This window comes from Mustela nigripes, chromosome 3, assembly GCF_022355385.1.
Source record: "Mustela nigripes isolate SB6536 chromosome 3, MUSNIG.SB6536, whole genome shotgun sequence".
NCBI classification, from domain to species: Eukaryota; Metazoa; Chordata; class Mammalia; order Carnivora; family Mustelidae; genus Mustela; species Mustela nigripes.
Genome location: NC_081559.1, coordinates 12,407,542 through 12,429,159, shown reverse-complemented (window position 1 = coordinate 12,429,159; position 21,618 = coordinate 12,407,542). Strand labels below are relative to the sequence as shown.

The window sequence follows — 21,618 nt, the reverse complement described above, 5'->3', positions numbered from 1 at the left end:
AGATACTTAACCTCTCTCATGGAAATCATGATATAATTGGAAGGGTAATTTATGACAGTTAGGTGAAATGGATTGACATTTGTCCAACACCCCCCCTCTTTTTCTATTTCTCTGGGGTCTTCCCAGGTTCCAGAAGGGAAACTTGCAACTACTCATTATAAAGGTTCTTAGTAAGACCCTAGATTGAGGAATTACAGGTCAACATTTTTGCATTAGCTGGACTGAGAAATGCAGGCAGTACCTGAGGACAATAAAGTGGTATGTCTCTAAAACCCAAGAATAAGATAGTATATGAGAATGAAAACAACAACAACAACAACAAAACCCATAATGAGTCAGATCTGAAGAATTAAAGTTCTTCTGAACAGGTGTTAGGCCAGGTCTTAATAATAGAAGATCTTAACATAGCTGTAAGAGAAGGGAGAGTCATGGGGCAGATGCCTGCCATCCAGCTGGTCTACCCTGGTGGAAGAGAGGGCTCTTCTGCGGTGTCACCCTTAAGGTTATCCAACTGCCCTGCATCCATGTTCACCAAGCAACCTCATTATAATGTGGCTTCCTATGTGTGTTTTTTTTTCTGTAGGGAAAGAACCTGCAGCTCAGTGACCATTGGATCCACTTTATAATTGTGTTTCTGTAAATGAATACTAGGGCATATTCCGGTTTAAATATCATGTTAAATATCAAGTTTGGTTAAAGTGAATCAGGTGGTCCCCAGAGCCCAATCATTGCCCAGATGGACTTCCTGAGGCCACAGAATTGAGGATCAGACTTTGAAATGTATTACCCCTTCTGAGGCGCACTGATCTTCTGTGAAGTGCTCATGGCGGGCGGTGCAGCTGCCCTCTTTGGCAATAACCCTCTATTTCACTGCACATCTTCTTCAGACCAAAATGAAGTGACAGCAGGAGGCCAAGAATGGGAACAAAGTAGGTGTGCAGGATGGAAATAGGGCAGGGGGTGATGGGCTCATTTTCCTCTGAGGGCAGCTCTGTTCTCTCACATTTTCTTGTCTACAGGAAGGAGACTCTATTTTATCCAAATTCCTTTAAGAACTTGGCAGTGGGTCCTTTTTGGAAACTTGTGTCTCTCAGAGAGCGAAGCCAGAGACTGCAATGTTTCCAGCTAGATTTCCCAGTGGTGATGATCGTGCCCTCTTATGTGACTTCAGACAGGCTCCCTTCCCGAGGTTGAAATGCCCTCTCTCTGCAAAGGAGGGGACAAAGTGAGAGAGGACAGCCCTGCCTGCATGGGGGAGGCACAAAATCCCTTTCCCACCCAAGGGGGCCATCATAGTTGGGGGAGGTCTTTTCCTCTTGTCTGAGGGGTTTATGTTTTCTTGTTTCATCCTGACAGAGACAGAAGGGGCAATGAGAGCCTGGCTTTGAACCACCCTGTTTCCGGGTTCCAGATGAAAAGTGCTTTATCTGCGCATGTGCTTAGGAGATTTGAAAGCAATGCAAAGTGTGATCATCAACACTTACAAGCCAAGTTTTAACACTGGGCCAGTATTAAACAACATTCTCAAAGAGAGGACAAAACAGACAGGGACTTACATCACTTTCCCTGTGGAGCGAGGAAGCATCATTTCCTCCGGGATCCAAGCAGCATTTTCCTGTTCCTTTCTGTGGACAGCCATCTGACTCCTAGGACAGCAAAATGCCTTCAGATGAAAACTTTTTAATAGGTAAATGGGTATGTGCCTTGAAAGGCTTGTCAATTGAAATGAGACTTCCAGACTTCTTTTAGTCATTTTTGGTAGTTTCTGTTGGAACAGGATCTCTCTTCTTTTGCTTTATTTCAAATACAGAATGACTGGGATGCCTGGGCGGCTCAGTGGTTTAAGTGTCTGTGTTAGGCTCAGGTGATGATCCCAGGTTCCTGCTTAGCAGGGAATCTGCTTTTCCTTCTCCTTCTGTGTGAGTTTGCTCTCTCTCTCTCCCTCAAATAAATAAATAAGTATTAAAAAAGTAAAATGAGGGCGCCTGGGTGGCTCAGTGGGTTAAGCCGCTGCCTTCGGCTTGGGTCATGATCTCGGGGTCCTGGGATCGAGTCCCATGTCGGGCTCTCTGCTCAGCAGGGAGCCTGCTTCTCTCTCTCTCTGCCTGCCTCTCTGTCTACTTGTGATCTCTCTGTCAAATAAATAAATAAATCTTTAAAAAAAAAAAAAAGTAAAACGAGGGGCGCCTGGGTGGCTCAGTGGGTTAAGCCTCTGCCTTCAGCTCAGGTCATAGTCTCAGAGTCCTGGATTGAGCCCCACATCGGGCTCTCTGCTCAGCAGGGATCCTGCTTCCTCCTCTCTCTCTGCCTGCCTCTCTGCCTACTTGTGATCTTTCTCTCGCTGTCAAATAAATAAATAAAATCTTAAACAAAGTAAAATGATAGTATAGACTATATGAAGTATATAATATGATGTATAATATATACAAAAATATATAGTGTAATAATAAAGAATGTAAAGAAGCATAAAGGAAACTATTACCCTATTCCACTGATGAAGTTTTATATATCCTATATTTGCACTACATTTAAGTATAATATTCTTTTTGCCTTTTTATTCATTTATTTGCCTACTATTTTGTTCATTTATGTATTTATTTATTCATTTATATTGTGAATCTTTTTCCATATCATTAAAATGTCTTAATTTTTTGAAATTTAAAATTTTTTAAAATTTAAATTCAGTTAGCCAACATATAGTACATCTCAAATGGTCTTTAAAATATAATTTGCTGATCATATAATAGTTATCTTCTGGCTATTCTGTGAAATATTCATAACATTTGCTATTGTTATATACTTGGGTTATTTCCCCTACATTGTATAAATATAAATAACACAATGAACATTTCTATTCATCACATGGACAGCTTTGTGTACGTCTCCGAATTTTTTCATAGGTGAACTCCTAGTGGTAGAATTAATTGATATGATACCTTTTAGGGCAATGATTATTTATTCATTCTTTAGCCTATGTAAGATCTAGCAATACTAAATGTTATCATTTATATAAGGACCTTTAAGACAAAAGAAAAGAAAAAATAAAGAAAGGTGGAGAAAAAAACTCATTTTGGAACTGGGTTTTCTATACATTTAGGGTCTGCAGGGGACTGACTGGAAATGAATGGACAATCGATGAACTTTACCGCAGGTTTCCATTTATTGGTTCCTTCATTTCCCATTTCCTCCAAATTTACCTCTTGTGTATCCTTCCTTAAATAATTTCTCCTTAGTACCTAGTAAAATACTTTCTTTCAGATACCCTAGTTGTCTGCCCAAATGCCTCAGGCTGTCATCTTCCTAACTCTGTCCAAGAAGCAAAACCATCCGGGCCCAGTGACCAGAGCTTCCTCTCTTACTCAGAGCTCTGAGAGTGTCCACGATGGACCATGAGTCAGCTACACCAGAAACAGCCTGTCTCCTCTTGGCCTAGTAGATGTGAGCCTCAGGTATTCCCACTGGGGGCCCAGTTTCTTTCACCCATTAAAGTCCTTGGGGCCAGCTGGAGGCACATGGGTTTCCAAACATATTTTTTCCTTTATCCCCAGAGTCTGTGCCTGGAAAGGTGGATAACATCCAGATTCCAGAGGAAGAGAGGTTTCCCTTAATTTCCTTTATTCATATTTGATATGTGCTTCCCTTACACTGGCAATTTATTTATTTATTTATTTATTTATTATTTTTCAAAGATTTTATTTATTTATTTATTTGACAGACAGAGATCACAAGTAGGCAGAGAGGCAGGTGTAGAGAGAGGGAGGAAGCAGGCTCCCCGCTAAGCAGAGAGTGCGATGCGGGGCTCGATTCCAGGACCCTGAGATCATGACCTGAGCCAAAGGCAGCGGCTTTAACAAACTGAGCCACCCAGGCACCAGGCACCGCTACAGTGGCAGTTTAATGGGTTTACAAGCTGTTGGTTTTATTTCTCAGCTTATCAACTTTGGCTCCCCCATGTGGCAGCAGAAGTCTGGGACATGCGCCTAAGAGGACCGGCCTGGCTCTGGGGAGAGGGATGCACCTGCTGGTCCATTTCCAGGCTCACCTCTCCTACTTGTGGTGGGATGTGGAACATCAGAGGTCGTGTAACTTTCGCCCCCTATCCTCAAGAAACAGCTAAAATTCTCATGAGTCGGTTGGAACTAACTCACTTGTTCTCCCTTGTTGTCTGTTTCTATGATCTGAACAGTTCAGCCCCCACATTCCCAGCCTTGGGCCGCTGTCACTGCCGTTCTCGCTCTGTAGGGCATCCCCAGTCACCTACTCACCACACAGAAGGTCCTTCCACCTGCGAGAATGGGCCGATACCCGGTGCAGCGGCAAAGATTACCTTAACAGAGAAGAGACATGCTTATCAGTAGGCTTTATTTTTACTACTTTCTTTTTGAAAGTTGAAACAGACTTGGTTGTTGATTTGGGGGTTTTTATTTTATTTTTATTTTTATTTTTTTTTGAGAGTGTTTAAATATCTGCCAGACTGTCCAATGCTTTTTTCCTCTTCTTATAACACGAACGTTCCCACCACATCAATTCCAGTTTTATTCTCTGTCCTAAAGGAGATGGCCATCTATCTGGTGAGCTCACTTGAATCCACTATTAGTTTGTTCATTCATTCAGCATGCATCTATGTAAGATACAGGGGATCTGAAAACAAGAAATTATGGGCCAGATTTAAGGCACTATATGATTTTCTGTAATGGGGTGAAGAGAGAAAAGGAAGCAACTGCCAGCGACTGGCGGATTACGAGAATTGTCTGTGCTCACCCCTCAGGTCTCAATCTAAGAACTTATGTATTTAACAGATGACTTGTTTAGGGACTGCTGATGCTTCAGAATGGTGTTTATTGATCTTGAAAAAAAGATATGAGTAGGTACTCCACTTTAGTAATTTCAACCCACTGCAAAATTTAAAGCATCCTTTCAATATGTGAAGGGCTCTGTGGTGGGTTGAATTGTGTCCTCCCAAAAAGATAGGCTGAGGTTCTAACACCTGGAACCTATGGATATGACCTTATTTGGAAACAGGAGCTTTGCAGATAGTTAAATTGAGGTCCTACTGGATTAGAGTCCATTCTAATCCTTGTAAGGACTCTCGGGTCCTTATAAGAAGAAGAGAATTTAGACACAAACACAGTGGGGAGAAGCCCATGAGAAGACAGAGGCAGAGGCTGGAGTGAGGCATCTTTAAGTCCAGGAATGTCAGGATGGCTGCCAAGCACCAGAGGCAAAGAAGAGGCAAGGAAGAATCCTCTTCCAGAGACTCCAGGGGGAGCACGACCCTACTGACAGCTTGGTTTCAGACGGGTAGCCTCCAGAGCTGGGAAAGAATAAATTCCTGTTGTTTTAACTGACCCTGTTAGTGGGACTCTGATGTGACAGCGCCAGGAAAGATAGAAAAAGCCAATTCAGTCACTGGAGAGAGAACTGAGGTGTCCAGATGGGCATGTGGCCTCTCCAGCAAGTACGCTACCATTCTTCTCTGCTCCTGGGTGAGCTGTAGCTACTCTAGAAACAACCAGGTGGCCCCTGGTTGGGCACTGGGATGACCTCGTGAGTGGGCCCCAGCAGCCTGAAGCATGATTCCCGCCGGGCCTCAGGCGGGTGGTGGTCTCCGTGCATGTCAGCCCTACCTCCCAGGGCTTCCAAGAGCTGCTCCTCGGAGGGCTGCTGGTGGTTCCTAAGCAGCGCGTACATGGACATCACCATCCCAGGCGTGCAGAACCCACACTGGGTGCCGTGGCTCTTGGCAATCCTCTCCTAGAAGGACACATGCACGATCACAGGCCTTTCTGCCGTCACCACCCCTCACCAAAGTCCCCATCTGGCACCTCCCTAATCATGGTGGAACCCAGTCCCGGAGCAGTGCATCCCTCCTCTTGCTCGGAGAAGGCCAGCACCCCTTCCCTTGGCTGCTCTGGATGAGGTATCTCAGAAGTCATAGTCTATCATTACAATCATCTCTCAAGCTCAGATGCTTAAATCCTTCTAACTGGGAATTAACGGGGTACAGCTTCTATTCCCAGAATGAGTATTCTCCAGAAATCAGTAATTAGGAAAAGTATGTGTAAGTTTCAAAAACAATTTTCTTGAACACCTCCACATCTCGTCCAACCTAATTCTGACCATGGGGCCACCTCTTTTTTGATTAGTTTGGAGACTATTTACTGTTGACCTCACTTTACTTTCTTCTTTAAATTCTTTTGTATTGGCTCCAAAGGAGTTCTACTTTCAAAGATCCAAGATTTTGGTCTGTGTCCCAGATCCTTGCTGTCTGAAGTGCCGTCCATGGACCAGCGGGGTTGGTCCCACCTGGGAGTTTGCAGGACGTGCAGGACCTCAGGCCTCTGCTCAAACCTCCCGACTCAGAATCTGTATTTGTAACAAGCTCCCAGATGATTCTTCATGCATTAAAGTTTGGGAAGCCCTGTTCTAGATTTCACAGCATTATCCTCTCTGAACCCCCCAGACATTTCAGTAAATTCTGCTGGGTCCTTGGCCTTTGCTGAGCTTTCCTGGAATCGAGTCTCATGTTGTAAAACCCAGAGGCCCTGCTGGAAGCACCTGTGGTCCTGGTGGATTGGGACCTATGATTCTCCAGTTCTCTGTCTCCCTTCTTTGTGACAATGACAGAGGAGTCGATGTGTTTTCTGCCAAAGCTTAAAACCAGCCTCTGTGTTCCCGCTTCAAGTTAAGGTTTGGAGAAATGATTGTCCTTGTGCTCTGGTATAGTCAGCCTTGGTTCTAATTTTCCTCCCAGGACCTCCTATGCCACAGGGAATAAGACTGGGTTTTATCTAGTTCACCTCTGACATTTTATTCTATGGAGAAGAGCCCATGCACAGCATTTACTCCAGCTTATAGTCACATAGGCTCCAGTCAATGTTTTGATAATCCTGCTTATCATTCAGGTGGAAAAAGGAGGAAAAAAGATAATAATCTAATAAAATGTGGATGGATTTCCAGCTTTCTTTAAATCACTTGGGTGTTATTATCTCGATCAATATGCATCCAAAGCTTCTACTTACCTGAGTACAACCTAGAAGTTCCAGGCAGCACAGTCAACACAGTGTTGGTTAAAAAGAAAAAGCTAAGAAGAAAATGACAATGTGCTCTTACCTGCACAGGGTGAAGCCTGGTGTTGATGCTTCCAACACCTTCCACAGTGGTGACAGCAGCCCCGTACAGAGAGCAGATGGGCACCAGGCACGCAGTGATGGAGAAGTGTCTTCATAGGAGGAACACAAGGAAAATCAGGGGAAGTAACACAGTCCTGCCTCTTGGGAATCTGGGAATGAGGAAGGGCAGCAGAACCCCCCCAAGCCTATCATTCAGCCTGCGGGATGGGGAACTGACGGGGTGACAGGGAAGGAAAATGTCGAGTCCTCTCTGCTGACTTTGTACTTTCTGTAGGAACTGAGGATCCTTTGAGGGAACCCGGGCATTCTGAACCTCAGAAGAACTTTCTAAGCCCGTATAGACCCACTGAGTCTGGACTCAGCGGGAATGGACTCATGTTGCCAGGAGTATGATTGGATATGGACTAGTATTCATTAGGATGCTGACCCTGTGACAGGTAAAAGGCATATTTACAGCTTTTATGTCTACATTTGAGAATTTTTTTGCTGTTAATTTTAAACACTCTGGATAAGGTCATTCCACAGTGAAATGACATGTGTTCTGAGGCCATTTCTTGATTTCTTGAGGCAGTAGATTTGAGAGTAGCCCAAGTCCTGGAATCTGACCCTTAGTGAAAGGATGCAATCGTGGCCCAGGTCCCTGCTTGGCAAGGCTGGTCCAACCCAGCAGTAGAAAAGATGTTAGCTTCAAAGGCAGAAAATATGGGTTCAAGTCCTTGTTCTAGAACCTTGTGTGACTTTGAACAAGTCATTTTATCTCTTTAAGCCTCATTCATTTGTAGAATGAATGTTTTCTTAACCTGGGACACAAAGATGTGTCAGTTTGGCCAGCAAACCCTGAGGTGGTGGATGAAAAGATCCCTGCAGACACCTTAGTAGGAGGAAGGAGAAGGTGGGGCAGGGGGCACAAGATGCTTTAGTGGCAAAAGGTCCCAAGTCAAATTCTGCCCCCACCTTTATTGTGAACGTTACCAACAGAACAAGGGAATAAGAAAAACAAGACGGAATGTGAGACTTTAATCATCAAGGCAATAGCATAGGGAGTAGAATGTGAGGAGGACAAGCTGTGCTCGTGATGAGTGTGCAGACAGGGAGTAAGTGACCTCCAAAGATGAATGCTTCTCCAAAGTCAAGCATTTACTCCCCGGATGAGAGCACTGAGCCGCAATGAGGATCTGGCTGTTTTCAGCCCAGAAACTGTAAAGGGGGCTCAGTTTTCCCTTCTTTGCTTTTCAACTGGTCTCACTAGGGAGGCATGTGTTTATTAAATCTTATGAATTTCCACATAGATGGGCCTTAGGAGGTCTATAATCTCCCTGAAACTATGAGCAACACTGGATTCGTTTATGTACTTTCCAAGTAGAGAGCTTATAGCTTTTATCTGATTTTCAGAGGGGTTAAAGGTCTAGAGAGGTTAGAGTCACATGATCTTAGAGACAGTTTGCTCTCCAATAGGAATATAAGCCTGACCAAGAACCCAAGCCCCCCTGGCCTTTGGCTTCTGGCCTCTGGGTCGGATACCTGATCTTCGTGGACAGCGGATCGCGCTTAGACACCATAACAGTGCAGGCCCCACAGCCTCCTCTTCCGCAGGCATATTTGGTTCCTGTGAGGCGTACTAGAGGGGCTGGTCAAGGAAAGGTTGTCATGGCATGCGTTACCCCCTATGGCTGCCTCCCTAGGGTGTCGCTAGTGAGGAAGGGGAAATGTAGGTCTGAGAAGTCATTCCCTTGCCAGGTCTCAGTAAAGGCCACTCTAGATCTTTTAAGTTGTGCAATACCGAACCCACTAACTTTTCCTGTCTGTTTTCTCACTTGCTAAGAGAGAAAGGTAATACCTACTTTATCTTCACGGGCTTATCGTGAGCATCTTACAGGATGGTGGCTGTGAAAACCCTTTGAAAAGTCCTATTTCATTATAGGTATTCCGGGTTCCAATTTTGTAACTGGGAGAGAAGAGCATTTTTGTTTTTTTAAAGATTTTATGTATTTATTTGACAGACAGAGATCACAAGTAGGCAGAGAGGCAGGCTGAGAGAGGAGGAAGCAGGCTCACCACTGAGCAGAGAGCCCGATGCGGGGCTCGATCCCAGGACCCTGAGACCATGACCTGAGCCGAAGGCAGAGGCTTAACCCACTGAGCCACCCAGGCGCCCCGAGAAGAGCATTTTTTAGCAGTTCAATGTATTTTAGTTCTGTCCGTTTGTATTGCGTTTGTTTTGTTTTTAAATTGTTTTATTTTTCCTTTTTAATTTTTTAAGTTTAAATTCAATTAATTAACATTAATATAGGATTAGTTTCAGAGGTAGAGCTGTGATTCATCACTCTCATATGATACTCATCGCTCATGATGACGTCATGAGTCCCCCCTAATGTCAGTCGCCCAGTTAGCCCAACTCCTCACCTGCTCTCCTCCAAGCAAACCTGTTTGTTTCCTATGATTTAGAGTCTTGTGGCTTGAAAACAAGTGAGTGAGCTTTGGCAAAAACTCTCATCCTTACTTTCAAATCCCACCTAAAGTGTCCCTCTGCTCTGGCTTGGTCGGAGCCCGAGCCCCAAATCCAGGCTCAGACTCCATCCCCTTCTCTTTACTCCTCCTTCTTCCTACATGGGGTCCATTTCCACCCCGTTTAGTTTTCGAGATTGGATGTAATTCATTAGACTCATTTAGAAGATTTCAGAATCACTGCTTTTTTTTTTTTTTTTTTTTTAAGCCATAGGGCTTATTCATGTAAATTAAGTTATAACATCAGATGCTTATCAGAGAGGCATGTAAATGAGCGGAGTGGGCTGCGTGGAACCGGAGAGCCTGTGGCCCACTCTAGGTAGGGCGCTAGGGACAGTCCTTTCTCTGCTCAGCAAAATGGCCGCCACGCAGCAAAGACAATTCTCTTATTTCTCATGAGAAGCTGAAAATCTTGATTTTATAAAGTATGAGACTTCCTAATTTTCAAACATTGATAACTAACTAAATACCATGTGGACTTTTAAGCAACACCTGTCCACGGGTGGACTCCCTCCATCTATAATTTCTGCCATTTCTTTATTTACCTTTCAGTTTCTCGGAGAGATACATTAGACTTACCACTTCAAACGCGTGGCATGGGGTTCCTGGGTGGCTGCGTGGGTTAAAGCCTCAGCCTTCGGCTCAGGTCATGATCCCAGGGTCCTGGGATGGAGCCCCGCTCGCTCGGGCTCTCTGCTCAGCGGGGAGCCTGCTTCCCCCCTTCTCTCTCTGCCTGATGCTCTGCTTACTTGTGATCCCTGTCTGTCAAATAAATAAATAAATAAATAAATAAATAAATCTTAAAAAAAAAATACCCAAACGTTTGGCATTATGAAGATCTAAAAAGGTCGGGAAATAGTAGGGAAAATCTCTAGTCAGAGAACGGATGGAGGGAAAGGCAATCTTTTCCGAAGACACGTGCTCTTCCTGAATCTGGAGAATCTGGTTTCCTGCCAGGACGGGGTACATGCAACACAGACCTCTATTACATAACCACCCTGCTGGGGATTTGGAGAGCCCTTAAAGAATAATTAGTGCTGAAGTAAAGAGCTTAGCTTCTATTTCATTGCTATTAAATCCAGATATAAGAAGCTCTGGAGAAACTTCATCCTCCCAAATAGCCCAATTAACTTAATATCCTTAAAACCACTGCCAAAAGCAAAGAGATAGCAAGGACCAATGGGGCTGACTGGAGATGGAGAGGTTAGAATATCCTTCACAATCACAGCAGGCTTCAGTTTTAAGGCAAACACAGACAATGCCCAGACTTTGATCAAAAGGATCCGGTTCTTCCGGAGGAAGGTCAGCAGAGTGACTTCTGGGTCCACATTCCTCTCTATCACCTGCGTTGGAAAGAGGAAAGAGAGTTATTATGGGGATTGAATGGGTGACCCAGGGTAATGTCTGCCACGGCCTGCTTGATTCGGGGGCTCCGGTATAATACTTTCATCTGCCCATTTATTTTTTGCTCTGAAGCCAAACAAGTTTCACATAGGTGTACAGAGTTGGAGACTCACCAAGTAAGTGCGACAACAATGCTTTTATGTGTGATTAGAATGGGGCGCCACCACTGAGTAAGCCCCCACAGGGAGTTAATGTTCTTCATGTTTGCTCCACTACCTGTGTGTGTGTAACCTTCCAACTCAGTCTTTTGTACTCTTAGGATATTTGAAATTGGGAAGAGACTTGGATGCCGTGTGTGTGTGTGTGTGTGTGTGTGTGCGCGCGCGCGCATAATGAAGGGTCCCGGAGGGAAGACATCTAGAGAGGAAGAGTTTCTCTTCCTGGCACCTCTGACACACCCCTAGTGGGGAGCACACATGAGAACATGAGGGATCTCAAGAGCTGGTGGCAGAGATGGGAGGTGGGGAGAGTTGCTGTCATCCTGAAGGGGTCCCTGAGTGTGCCAGTCCCCTCATGGCAGAGGAGCTAACGGTGAGACTTCTTGTCCCAGCTCAGGGCCCAGGGTGTCTTTGGTGGTGCACTAGAATTCTTCCCTCCCTCTCCTTGAAAAGTGGGGAGCTATCGCTCAGAAGCCTGGAGGGATCTTCTTTGGTGCTTCTTTCCTACTTGCTTATTTTGGGATATTTCCTTTGATTTTATCTTAGAGGATCCTCTAAACACCTCCAGCCGTGCTGTGGCATCAGAGGGAGGGAGACATAGTGGGCTATTCATGTTAGGGTCTCCTTTTTCCCCTAGAAGTAAAACATGAACCTGTGTAGACCCCCCAAAGTAATTCTGGGCTCATGATTCAGGAGGGATTTGGAACAGAAAATAGACAAAGGAGCCTCCAAAGCCTAGGCGAGTGGAACAAGTGAGTTGGGACTCAGCTCATGAATGAGGGTTTGGGAGAATGTATGGTGGCTGCTGGCTGTGGAGACTGGTTACAAGGGAGTTACAAAGGCCATGGTGAAACCATGTCCTATCTCCTTTCCTGGGGTGGGAGGCTGTGTGTAGCCAGATCGCAGTTAGGTCTGTGGAGCTGGAAAGCTGAGAGGCCTTGGAGGAGGTGGCAAGACCAAAGCAGAGCCACAGGCCTTGGGAACTACAGAATGGTTCCCCTGAGAGCTAGAAGTTCCTGAGAAGAGGGGACCTGGCAGAGGGCACTGAGGGTCAACCAGCAGCCTGTGTGGACGGATGGTGAGCACTGACAGGGACTTGCTAGGGGACAGGGACAACGGCAGAGCCCACTGCTCTTGTCATATAGGTTCCCCTAGAACTTAGTTGCCACCTGGATTGAAAATTGACTGCAATTACATTCTGACGAATTCTGATTAATGAAGTCTTGACAGAAAAATTAAGTTAATAAATAGAAAAAATAAAGCTCTATTTCTTGTCCTCCCGAGCTTGAGGATCAAGATATGTTACTAGATACAGTGCTTCCAGGATATCAGGCCCAGTGCTAAGTGCTTTATAAGGACCTGGGGGATTCCTAATCGATGAAAGAAGCAACTCTATTTTAATCTTTTTAAGATTAAAGTTATAACATTCTATAAAAAGTTAAAGTTATAACAATCTATATATAGTATATGTATTCTATAAAGTTATAACAATCTATAACATAGTTACAGATCCTAGAGATGGGTCCTCTGAGGCTCAGGGAGGTGAAGTAACTCCCGTAAAGTTATGCAGTAAAGGGCAGAGCTGGATTCGAGGCTGGGGAACGCAGGATTCACCCTGAGGCTTTACCACCTCCCCAGATTCTCAGAAGTTGAGCCTTGGCTGAGTGGGCAAGAGGCCAAGTTAGTATGGGCTCTGAGTCCCTGGCTTCCTGTCCCTGACTGGACAAGAACTGCCCTCAAGCTGGTAGTTTCCTGGTGTCTCTGCAAGCCTCAGTAGAATCACCCAACACTTACCTTTCTCCCATTCACAAAGAAAACCAAGTCATCCGACTTCGATGGGCAAGGCATTGCACCTGTAAATAAACTTCGCCTTGCAACTCTAAGCACGGGTGTTCTTTGGCACCAGAGAAATGAGAATTTAGTGCCAAGCCACTGAACTCCCTCCCTGTGCAGAAGCAGACAGCTGAGAGCCCCAGAGAGCAGGGCAAGGGGTGGAGACGTCCCTGCTTGTGGCCTTTTAAGTCTAGGGTACTATGTGGCCCAGCCTCTTCCTCTCCTTCCCACCAATCCTGGCTTCCACGCACAGCCCACTCTTTTGGCTTTCTTGTGAGCTGAATGGCTTCAGTGTGTGAAAACCAAAAACAACCCCTGAACTTGAAACGACTCTGCACACTGTCAGCCCCAGGAATATATTCTGGACAGATTTCATTCTTCTCAAAGAGAGCCAGAAGTGGGCTTTCTGAGACCTCCCACTTTTCCCGACTTTTTTCTTACTCTAGCTGCAGAAATGTCCTTGTAGGAAGCATAAGTGAACTCCGTGCCCTAAAGTGGAGGGCTGGGATGTCACAATCACCCGGCCCCGCTCTACCCCACCCCTGCTTCCTCCCCACCCACAAGACTGCTCCATGGGGAAAGTGATACAGTCAAGGCAGCCATGAATAAAATGAATAAATGAATAAAATGAGGCCCAGATAGGAGAGGTTGGTAGCTCAGGGACACAGAGAAAGTTAAGTGGCAAAGCAGGAACCCAAACCAAGATCTCTTGGCTTAAAACACCTTAAGTTTATAGACAAATTCCTTAATAAAAAGAAAAATATGAAGTTTGATCTTTCTGAGCCTGTCCGTTTGGCATGAGGAGATAAAATCAAGCCATTCGGGACGCCTGGGTGGCTCAGTTGGTTAAGCAGCTGCCTTCGGCTCAGGTCATGATCCCAGCATCCTGGGATCGAGTCCCACATCCGGCTCCTTGCTCGGCGGGGAGCCTGCTTCTCCCTCTGCCTCTGCCTGCCATTCTGTCTGCCTGTGCTTGCTCTCTCCCCCTCTTTCTCTCTCTGATAAATAAATAAAATCTTTAAAAAAAAAAAAATCAAGCCATTCTTATTCTTTCAGCTAAAGTAATGCCCAGGACTCGGCCTCACGTATGAGTAAAGCAGGTGGCTGCTCAACTGGACTGGTTGCAAGAGAGGAGGCAAGACCTCTTCTCTCCCTAACACTTCCTTCACAAGGGCACAGAGCCTTGGCCCACCATAGTTAGAGTCACTCCTTTGTCTTAAGATGGCCTCACCTTGTGACAGGGCCTCAGGCCAGACACGGCAAAGACCTAGCACCTCCCTGATTTGGTTACCTGAGGATGATTCTCTTTCCTCCTTGGTCCACATGTGGCTTCAGAATCCTGCCCACCACAGAACTAGTCCAGAAACACTCCTAACCAAATGGAGTTGGTAGCTTCCAACTTTCTTTAGAGTTCTAGTGCTGAGGTTCCAGGCAACTTCCTACACCTGTGGAGACAGTGTTTGCAAGTGTGTTTCCACGTCGTTGAAACTTATGTGGAAACGGGGTATGTATGCAGGTGTTTTGCATATGTTAAGAAGTTGCTGAAGAAACCCACAAGAGAGTTCTGAGAGGGGATGTTGGAGATCATGCTGTGAATTAGGTATGACCTATGGGTCAGTGTTTTTGATCATGTCACTCCTGCTAAAAATACCTTCAATAGCTCTTCAAGGCCTGGAACATCAGGCCCTAACTCCTCAGCCCAGGGTGCAAAGCCTTCCATAGTCTGTCCTTGTTTCAGGCCTCAGATTGTGTGCTTTTCAAAAAAATCTCACGTTCCAGGCAAATTACTCTTCTCATTGACATTTTCTGCTTAAACATGACATTGCTCTACTCGAAACCTTCCAATGGCCTCCCAGAGCACTTAGCAAAACTCCATATGATTTCCATGGAGGTTCCATGGGATTAGCCCTGCCCACCTCTCCAAGTGAATCTTCAACCACTTCCTCCCTTGTTTGTAATCCCTGCTATGTTGGTCTTCCCCTGGTTCTTGAACATGCCGAATTCTCTCCTATCCCAAGACCTTGGTGCATGTTACTCATGTAGCTCAACTTCTCTTCTCTTCTGTTAGACACTGGCATGGCTGGTGTCTTCTTGCTGTGGGGGTCTGAGCTCTTCCCCAATCTCTCAGTCTGCAGTAGTATCTCCAGCACTCTCATTTCTACCACGCTGATTCATTTTCTTCAGAGCAACTGTTGTTACCTGACACGGATACTTGCTTACCTTTCTAATTGCTTTGTCTACTAAAACATAATCTCCATAAGGGTTTGAACATTACTTTCAACTCATCACTGTATCCTAGAATGTGTAAATTTCCCACAGAATAAATGCCCAGTAAATATTTGTTAAATGACTGAAGGCTTTTCCATGTCTGAAATCATAACAACCCTGTTTCTATCCTGCTATGACTGCCCTCCCACTCTCTTTAACTACCATCAAAAAGCAACACTGAACTTCCTCTCCCTTCTTTTTTAAAAATTTTATTTTATTTACATTCAATAAACATATAGTATATTATTAATTTCAGAAGAGTTCAGTGATTCATCAATTGTATGTGACACCGAGTGTTCACTACATCACGTGCCCTTCCTTCGTAATGTCCGTCACCTAGTCTTCTGTCCATTTCTTGACTAGATTATGTGTTCTTTGGGTGTTGAGTCTCATAAATTCTTTATAGACTTTGGATGTTAATCCTTTATCTGATAAAACTTTTGCAAATACCTTTTCCCATTCTGTAGGTTGTCTTTTGGTTTTGTGGACTGTTTTCTTTGCTGTGTAAAAGCTTTTTATTTTGATTAAGTCCCGATAGTTCATTTTTTAAGAAATGTATTTATTTGACACACACAGAGAGATCGCAAGTAGGCAGAGAGGCAGGCAGAGAGAGAGGGGGAAGCAGGCTCCCCGCTGAGCAGAGAGCCCAATGTGGGGCTCCATCCCAGGACCCTGAAATCATGACCTGACCTGAAGGCAGAGGCTTAACCCACTGAACCACCCAGGTGCCCCCCAATAGTTCATTTTTGCCTTTTTCCCCTTGCCTTTGGAAACATGTTTAGCCAGATATTGCTGTGGGTGAGCTCAAAGAGGTTGCTGCCTGTGTTCTCTTCTAGGATTTTGATGGATTCCTATCTCACATTTAGGCGTTTTACCCATTTTGAGTTTATTTTTGTGTCTGATATAAGCAAATGGTCCAGTTTCATTATTTTGCATGTGGCTATCCAGTTTTCCCAACATCATTTGTTGAAGAGACTATCTTTCCTACTTTGTCAAAGATTAGTTGACCATAGAGTTGAGGGTCCATTTCTGGGTTCTCTATTTTGTTCCATTGATCTATGCATCTATTTTTGTTCTAGTACCATATTGTCTTGATGATCACGCTTTGTAATAGAGCTTGAAGTCTGGAATTGTGAAGCCACCAACTTTTGTTTTCTTTTTCAACTTTCCTATGGCTATTTGGGTTTTTTTCTGATTTCATACAAATTTCAGGATTTCTTCCAGTTCTGTGAAAAATGATGGTATTTTGATAGGGACTGCATTGAATGTATAGATTGCCTAGGAAGCATAGGCATTTTAGTAATATTTGTTCTCCCAATCCATGAGCATGGGATGTTTTTCCATTTCTTTGTGTCCTCAATTTCTATCTTGAGTGTTCTATAGTTTTCAGACTATAGATCCTTATTCTCTTTGGTAAGTTTTATTCCTAGATAGCTTAAGGTTTTGGCTGTGATTGTAAATGGGATCAATTCCTTAAATTCTCTTCTTTCTTTCTCACTGTTAGTGTATAGAAATGCAACCGATCTCTGTGCATTGATTTTATGTCCTGCCACTTTGTTGAATTCTTGTAGGAGTTCTAGCAATTTTGGATTGGAGTCTTTTAGGTTTTCCACATAGAATATCATGTCATCTGCTAAGAGTGAAAACTTGACTCCTTCTTTGCCTGTTTGGATGCCTTTGATTTCTTTTTGTTGTCTGATTCCTGAGGCTAGGACTTCTGGTACTATGTTGAACACCAGCGGTGATAGTGGACATCCCTGCTGTGCTTCCCACCTAGAGGAAATGCTCTTAGTTTTTCCCCATTGAGAATGATATTCACTGTGGGCTTTATGTATATGGCTTTTATGATACTGAGTTATGTTCCCTTTGTTTCTACACTGTAAAGAGTTTTAATCAAGAAAGGATGTTACAGTGTGTCAAAAGTTTTTTCTGTCTCTATTGAGAGGATCACATGGTTCTTTTCCTTTCTTTTATTTATGTAGTATATCACCTTGATCAATCACCTTTCAGCCTGGGAAGAAATCCTGCTTGGGTGTGGTGAATAATCCCTTTATGTACTGTTGGATCCTATTGGATAGTATCTTGGTGAGAATTTTTGCATCCATTTTCATCAGGGATATTGGTCTGTAATTCTCCTTTCTGATGGGATCTCTGTCTGGTTTTGGGATCAAGGTAATTCTGGCCTTACCGAAAGAGTTGGGAAGTTTTCCTTCCATTTCTACAGTTTTTGAAACAGCTTCAGAGAAATATGTATTACTTCTTCTTCTTTAAATGTTTTGTAGAATTCCTCTGGGAAGCCTCATGGCCCTGGACTCTTTCTTGTTGGGAGACTTTTGATTAAGGCTTCATTTTCTTTGCTCATTATGGGTCTGTTCAGGTTTTCTACTTCTTCCTGTTTCAGTTTTGGTAGTTTATATGTGTCTAGGAATGCATCCATTTCTTCCAGATTGCTTAATTTGTTGGCATATAGTTGCTCATAATATGTTCTTGTAATTGTTTGTGTTTTTTCAGTGTTGGTTGTGATCTCTCCTCTTTCATTTATGACTTTATTTGGGTACTTTCTCCACTTTCTCCTTTCTTTTTGATCTTGATCAAGACTGGCTAGGAGTTTAATTTTACTCTTTCAAAGAACCAGTTCTTAGTTTCATTGATCTGTTCTATTGTTCTTTTGGTTTCTATTTCATTGATTTCTGCTCTGATCTTTATTATTTCTCTTCTTCCTGGGTTTAGACTTTATTTGCTGTTCTGTCTCCAGCTCCTTTAGGTATAGGGTTGGTTGTGTGTTCAACAGAGAACTTTCTTGTTTCTTTTATTTATTTATTTATTTGACAGACAAAGATCACAAGTAGGCAGAGAGACAGGTAGATTTGGGGGGGGGGCAGGCTCCCTGCTGACCAGAGAGCCCGATGTGGGGCTCGATCCCAAGACCCTGGGATCATGACCTGATCTGAAGGCAGAGGCTTTAACCCACTGAGCCACCCAGGTGCTCCAGCTTTCTTGTTTCTTTAGAAAGGCTTGTATTTCTCTGTAGTTCCGTCTTAGGATCATCTCTGCTATCCCAAAGATTTTGAACAGTTGTGTTTTCATTTTCACTCTTTCTTCTTTCTATTAAATCTAAAAGCACCTGCAGATCCAACCAACTGCTTCTTTACTTTTCTTTTAATAAACCAGGAACTGGGAAACTAGCCTCTTATCTGCCACTAACAGTTCGTTGTCTACTTCATGTATCTCATTTTCCTGATTAGGTAGCAAGCTCTTGGAAGTTAGGACAGCTGGTTGTATCCCCTACAGTGCTCAGCATGAATGACAACTTGGATACTGAGGGGATGGATATATGCTTGGTTGGTCACCCAAGATGCTTTTAAGTGAAGGAAGCATCAGTGATTCATTCATTCATTCACCCAGTGGGTACTGACATACCATTAAATATTTATCATTGTGAGAAGCATGGAGCAGGGGAATTAGCTTTGTTTGGTGGAGGGGGATCAGGGAAGGCCTGAGGAGGGACATATAGTCCCATCAGATGAGTGGTAGCTGATTCTACGAGATCTAAGAATGGAGGGGAGGCAGCCTGGGGAGAGAAAAAGTAGAGACAGAAGATGTCCTTATAGCTGCTTCCACTTAGGGGAAAACTGACACAGGGATTTTTTTTAGGGTTCACAGTCCATTCACCACCTGGCTCTGCCCCTAGGAGAGGGAAAGTAGGGAACACCAAGAGCTCATGGTTTCCACTGACAGGAGCACACACACTGATGATGCAAAGCGTGGATCATGGGGTTTCATAATACTTATAGGAATAAATGCTTCAGTGTCAACATAAAATACAAGCATTTAACATAGAAGAATAGAACAGTCTTAGGTACTAAGGTGTGACTATGGTATTAGATTTGGAAGATACAAAAGTAGTTTGGATTACTGAACCAAACACATTAATTGCTGGGAAACTGAAATCTGACCTGAAACTGAAATCTGAAATCTGATGGCTTTAGAGAAGTGTTTTTCAAACTTGTCTCAGCCAAAACTTTTGTTCGAATGAAATCTTATAAAGTGTAAACAAATGAAAGAAAAGGGTTACTGCTTAGCCCAGAGGGCTGAGGGTGAGGCCCAAAGTCATTTGATTTTCTCTCCTTCAGAAGGCCCCAGGGCTCTGGGGAACTAAGTGTAAAAATGACTTGCTGCAGAGTGAACAAAGGGTTGCCCCACAGTAAGAAGGTAGCATGCAGTCTCTGCCAAGGTTTTCTGACTCTCAGATCTTAGTCAAAACAAAGGAAAAGAAGCCACCACTGCTTTTTTCTTTTTTTCTTTTGGAAAAGGGAATGCTAAATTTCTTCACTTTAAAATGGATTATTCTGGTAAGAGAAACTTGACATGTATCGACTGATGAAATTCTATGTTTGTTACGAAAAGAAAGTCTTAAGGCTTACATCAAAAAGTCCCTGTTACCCAATAGAAGAATTAATATTAGATGTGACACTGCCCTCCCCAGCAATCTAAACAAACCTATTTCTGGAAAAAAACCTGCAATAAATTCTGCTCAAGGATATAAATGGAACAGTACTGGCCATGACTTCAGTGTCCATAGGGTGTTGCCCTCTATGGTGAGCTCTTCAAAACTCCAATGCAGAACACAGGCAAGAGGACTGATAACAGGGCACCTTTAGGACCCTTGGGCTGGTCATTAAACAGCTATATTCAGACACTCTAGTCTCAACCGTTTTGACTCTGAGGTTCCTTCTCTTCCTCCCCAAGATCCTACCTCTAGATCAAGGCTCCTGCAGATTTTGGGTCTGGTGAGCACCTGCCTCTGGGCATCAAACTTCCGGCTGCCTCAGTGGCCACTAGAGGGCAGGAGACTAGCAGCTGCCGGTTTCTGAGAGGAAAGAAAGGCGGTGGGGACCAAGTGGTTGGAGCAAAATATCCTCTTCCCTCCTGGATAAAGACTACCCCACCTGAGGAAAAAGGATCAAACAATAAAGTAATTCAGATGGAAAGCGAAAGGGGAGAGGAGGTCCAAGTGGATAGGGCAGGCTATTAGGGAAAGTAATATAAATGCTAAAGAGTCATATAGTAAAGGGAATTCAATAGTCTGGGACTAAAACAGACCACAGCCTCAACAACTTAAGGGTTGGGGGTTGCTGGGGAGAGGGGAAAGTAAAAGTTACAAAAGTATTATTTTACTGGGGCAAAGGGTGAAATTATGACGACAGATAGAGCAGGAGGCCAGGAGAGTAACTTTTCATCGGGGAATACTGGTATCTTTATTTCAAATAGTGGTAGAGAAATATGTGTTTGTTTCTCAAAGTAAATGGAAATGTATAACTAATGGTATAGTAGAACCTCAAAATTAAGAAATGCAATTACTCATCTCTGAACCAGCAAAAATAATGAAAAGATGGAAAGCATAGTTTAAGATACTTTATATTATATATTTGATACATGATACTGTCAAAAAATAAAATTCAACAGAGTAAACTTAAGGATCTAACTGGCTTTATGCAACAATTCATGAATTGGGCAGTGTCCCGTCTAGCAAACAGAAGGGAGCCCCCTCAGGGTCTGTCTCAGGGGCAAAGAGTCTCCTTCCTCAAGGCCGTGCCCTTCCTGGGGCAGCCCCACCTTGAGTGACCGAGGGGTACACAGACCTGTCCATTTCAGCCTAAGGAGGATAAGTCCTGGGGCAACACTTGCTTCCAGGCTCCATGCTGAGTTCCTGATGCCTCCAGGGTCTTGCTTGATTTCTCCCACTGCCCCATTCTGCTTTTCCAACCTTCCTGTCTCAGGTGTCGATCCCTGAAAACCATCCTGCTCCCCATACTCTGTCTGGGCTTCTGCTTCCAGCAAACTCAGCCTATGATTCCAAGTGCTCTGATACTGCGAGGAATTCTGCCAATTTATGTCATTGAAAGCAACAAGTGCAGAGGATTTAAAGACTTTTTCCTTAAAAGAAACAATGGAGATGTCTCAGGCCTCCCATCCAGCCCTCTTTTTGATCAATCCCATTTCAAAAACCTGAGTGCACGTGAGAGTCTGCAGGTTGAAGACACTAAACAGAAATCAAATCCTTCCCCATTACTATTCGCTCAGCTCCATTTGCCCAGGGTTTTCTTAAGACTGTGCGAGGCTGGTCTGTCATAAACTTTGGTCCAGGAGAAGTGAGACACCCTTGTTGGCCTCACAGGTTGAAAGGAGCAAGGAAGAGTACAACAAGCGTGGACCTGCCACACGCTCCTTCTCTTCCGATGAACATTTACTGAGCCCACAATTAAGCAATAGCCATGACAAGTTTCTAAGTAAAAAGCAAAAGCTGTTTTGCCCAA

The 21,618-nt window shown here is 44.0% G+C and overlaps 1 protein-coding gene across 1 annotated transcript in view; it reads right to left on the bottom strand.

The window, feature by feature from the left end:
* LOC132013437 (aldehyde oxidase 2) overlaps window positions 1–13,048 on the bottom strand; it is a 78,417-nt gene extending 65,369 nt beyond the window's left edge. Inside the window, exons 1-7 of the mRNA XM_059393153.1 lie at window positions 12,995–13,048; window positions 10,924–10,981; window positions 8,655–8,751; window positions 7,114–7,222; window positions 5,628–5,754; window positions 4,266–4,327; window positions 1,557–1,646 (exon numbers count right to left, since the gene is read on the bottom strand). Of these exons, the coding sequence (XP_059249136.1) occupies window positions 1,557–1,646; window positions 4,266–4,327; window positions 5,628–5,754; window positions 7,114–7,222; window positions 8,655–8,751; window positions 10,924–10,981; window positions 12,995–13,048 (597 nt within the window). The remainder of the gene's footprint in view (window positions 1–1,556; window positions 1,647–4,265; window positions 4,328–5,627; window positions 5,755–7,113; window positions 7,223–8,654; window positions 8,752–10,923; window positions 10,982–12,994) is intronic.
* Between the last annotated feature and the right edge of the window lie 8,570 nt (window positions 13,049–21,618).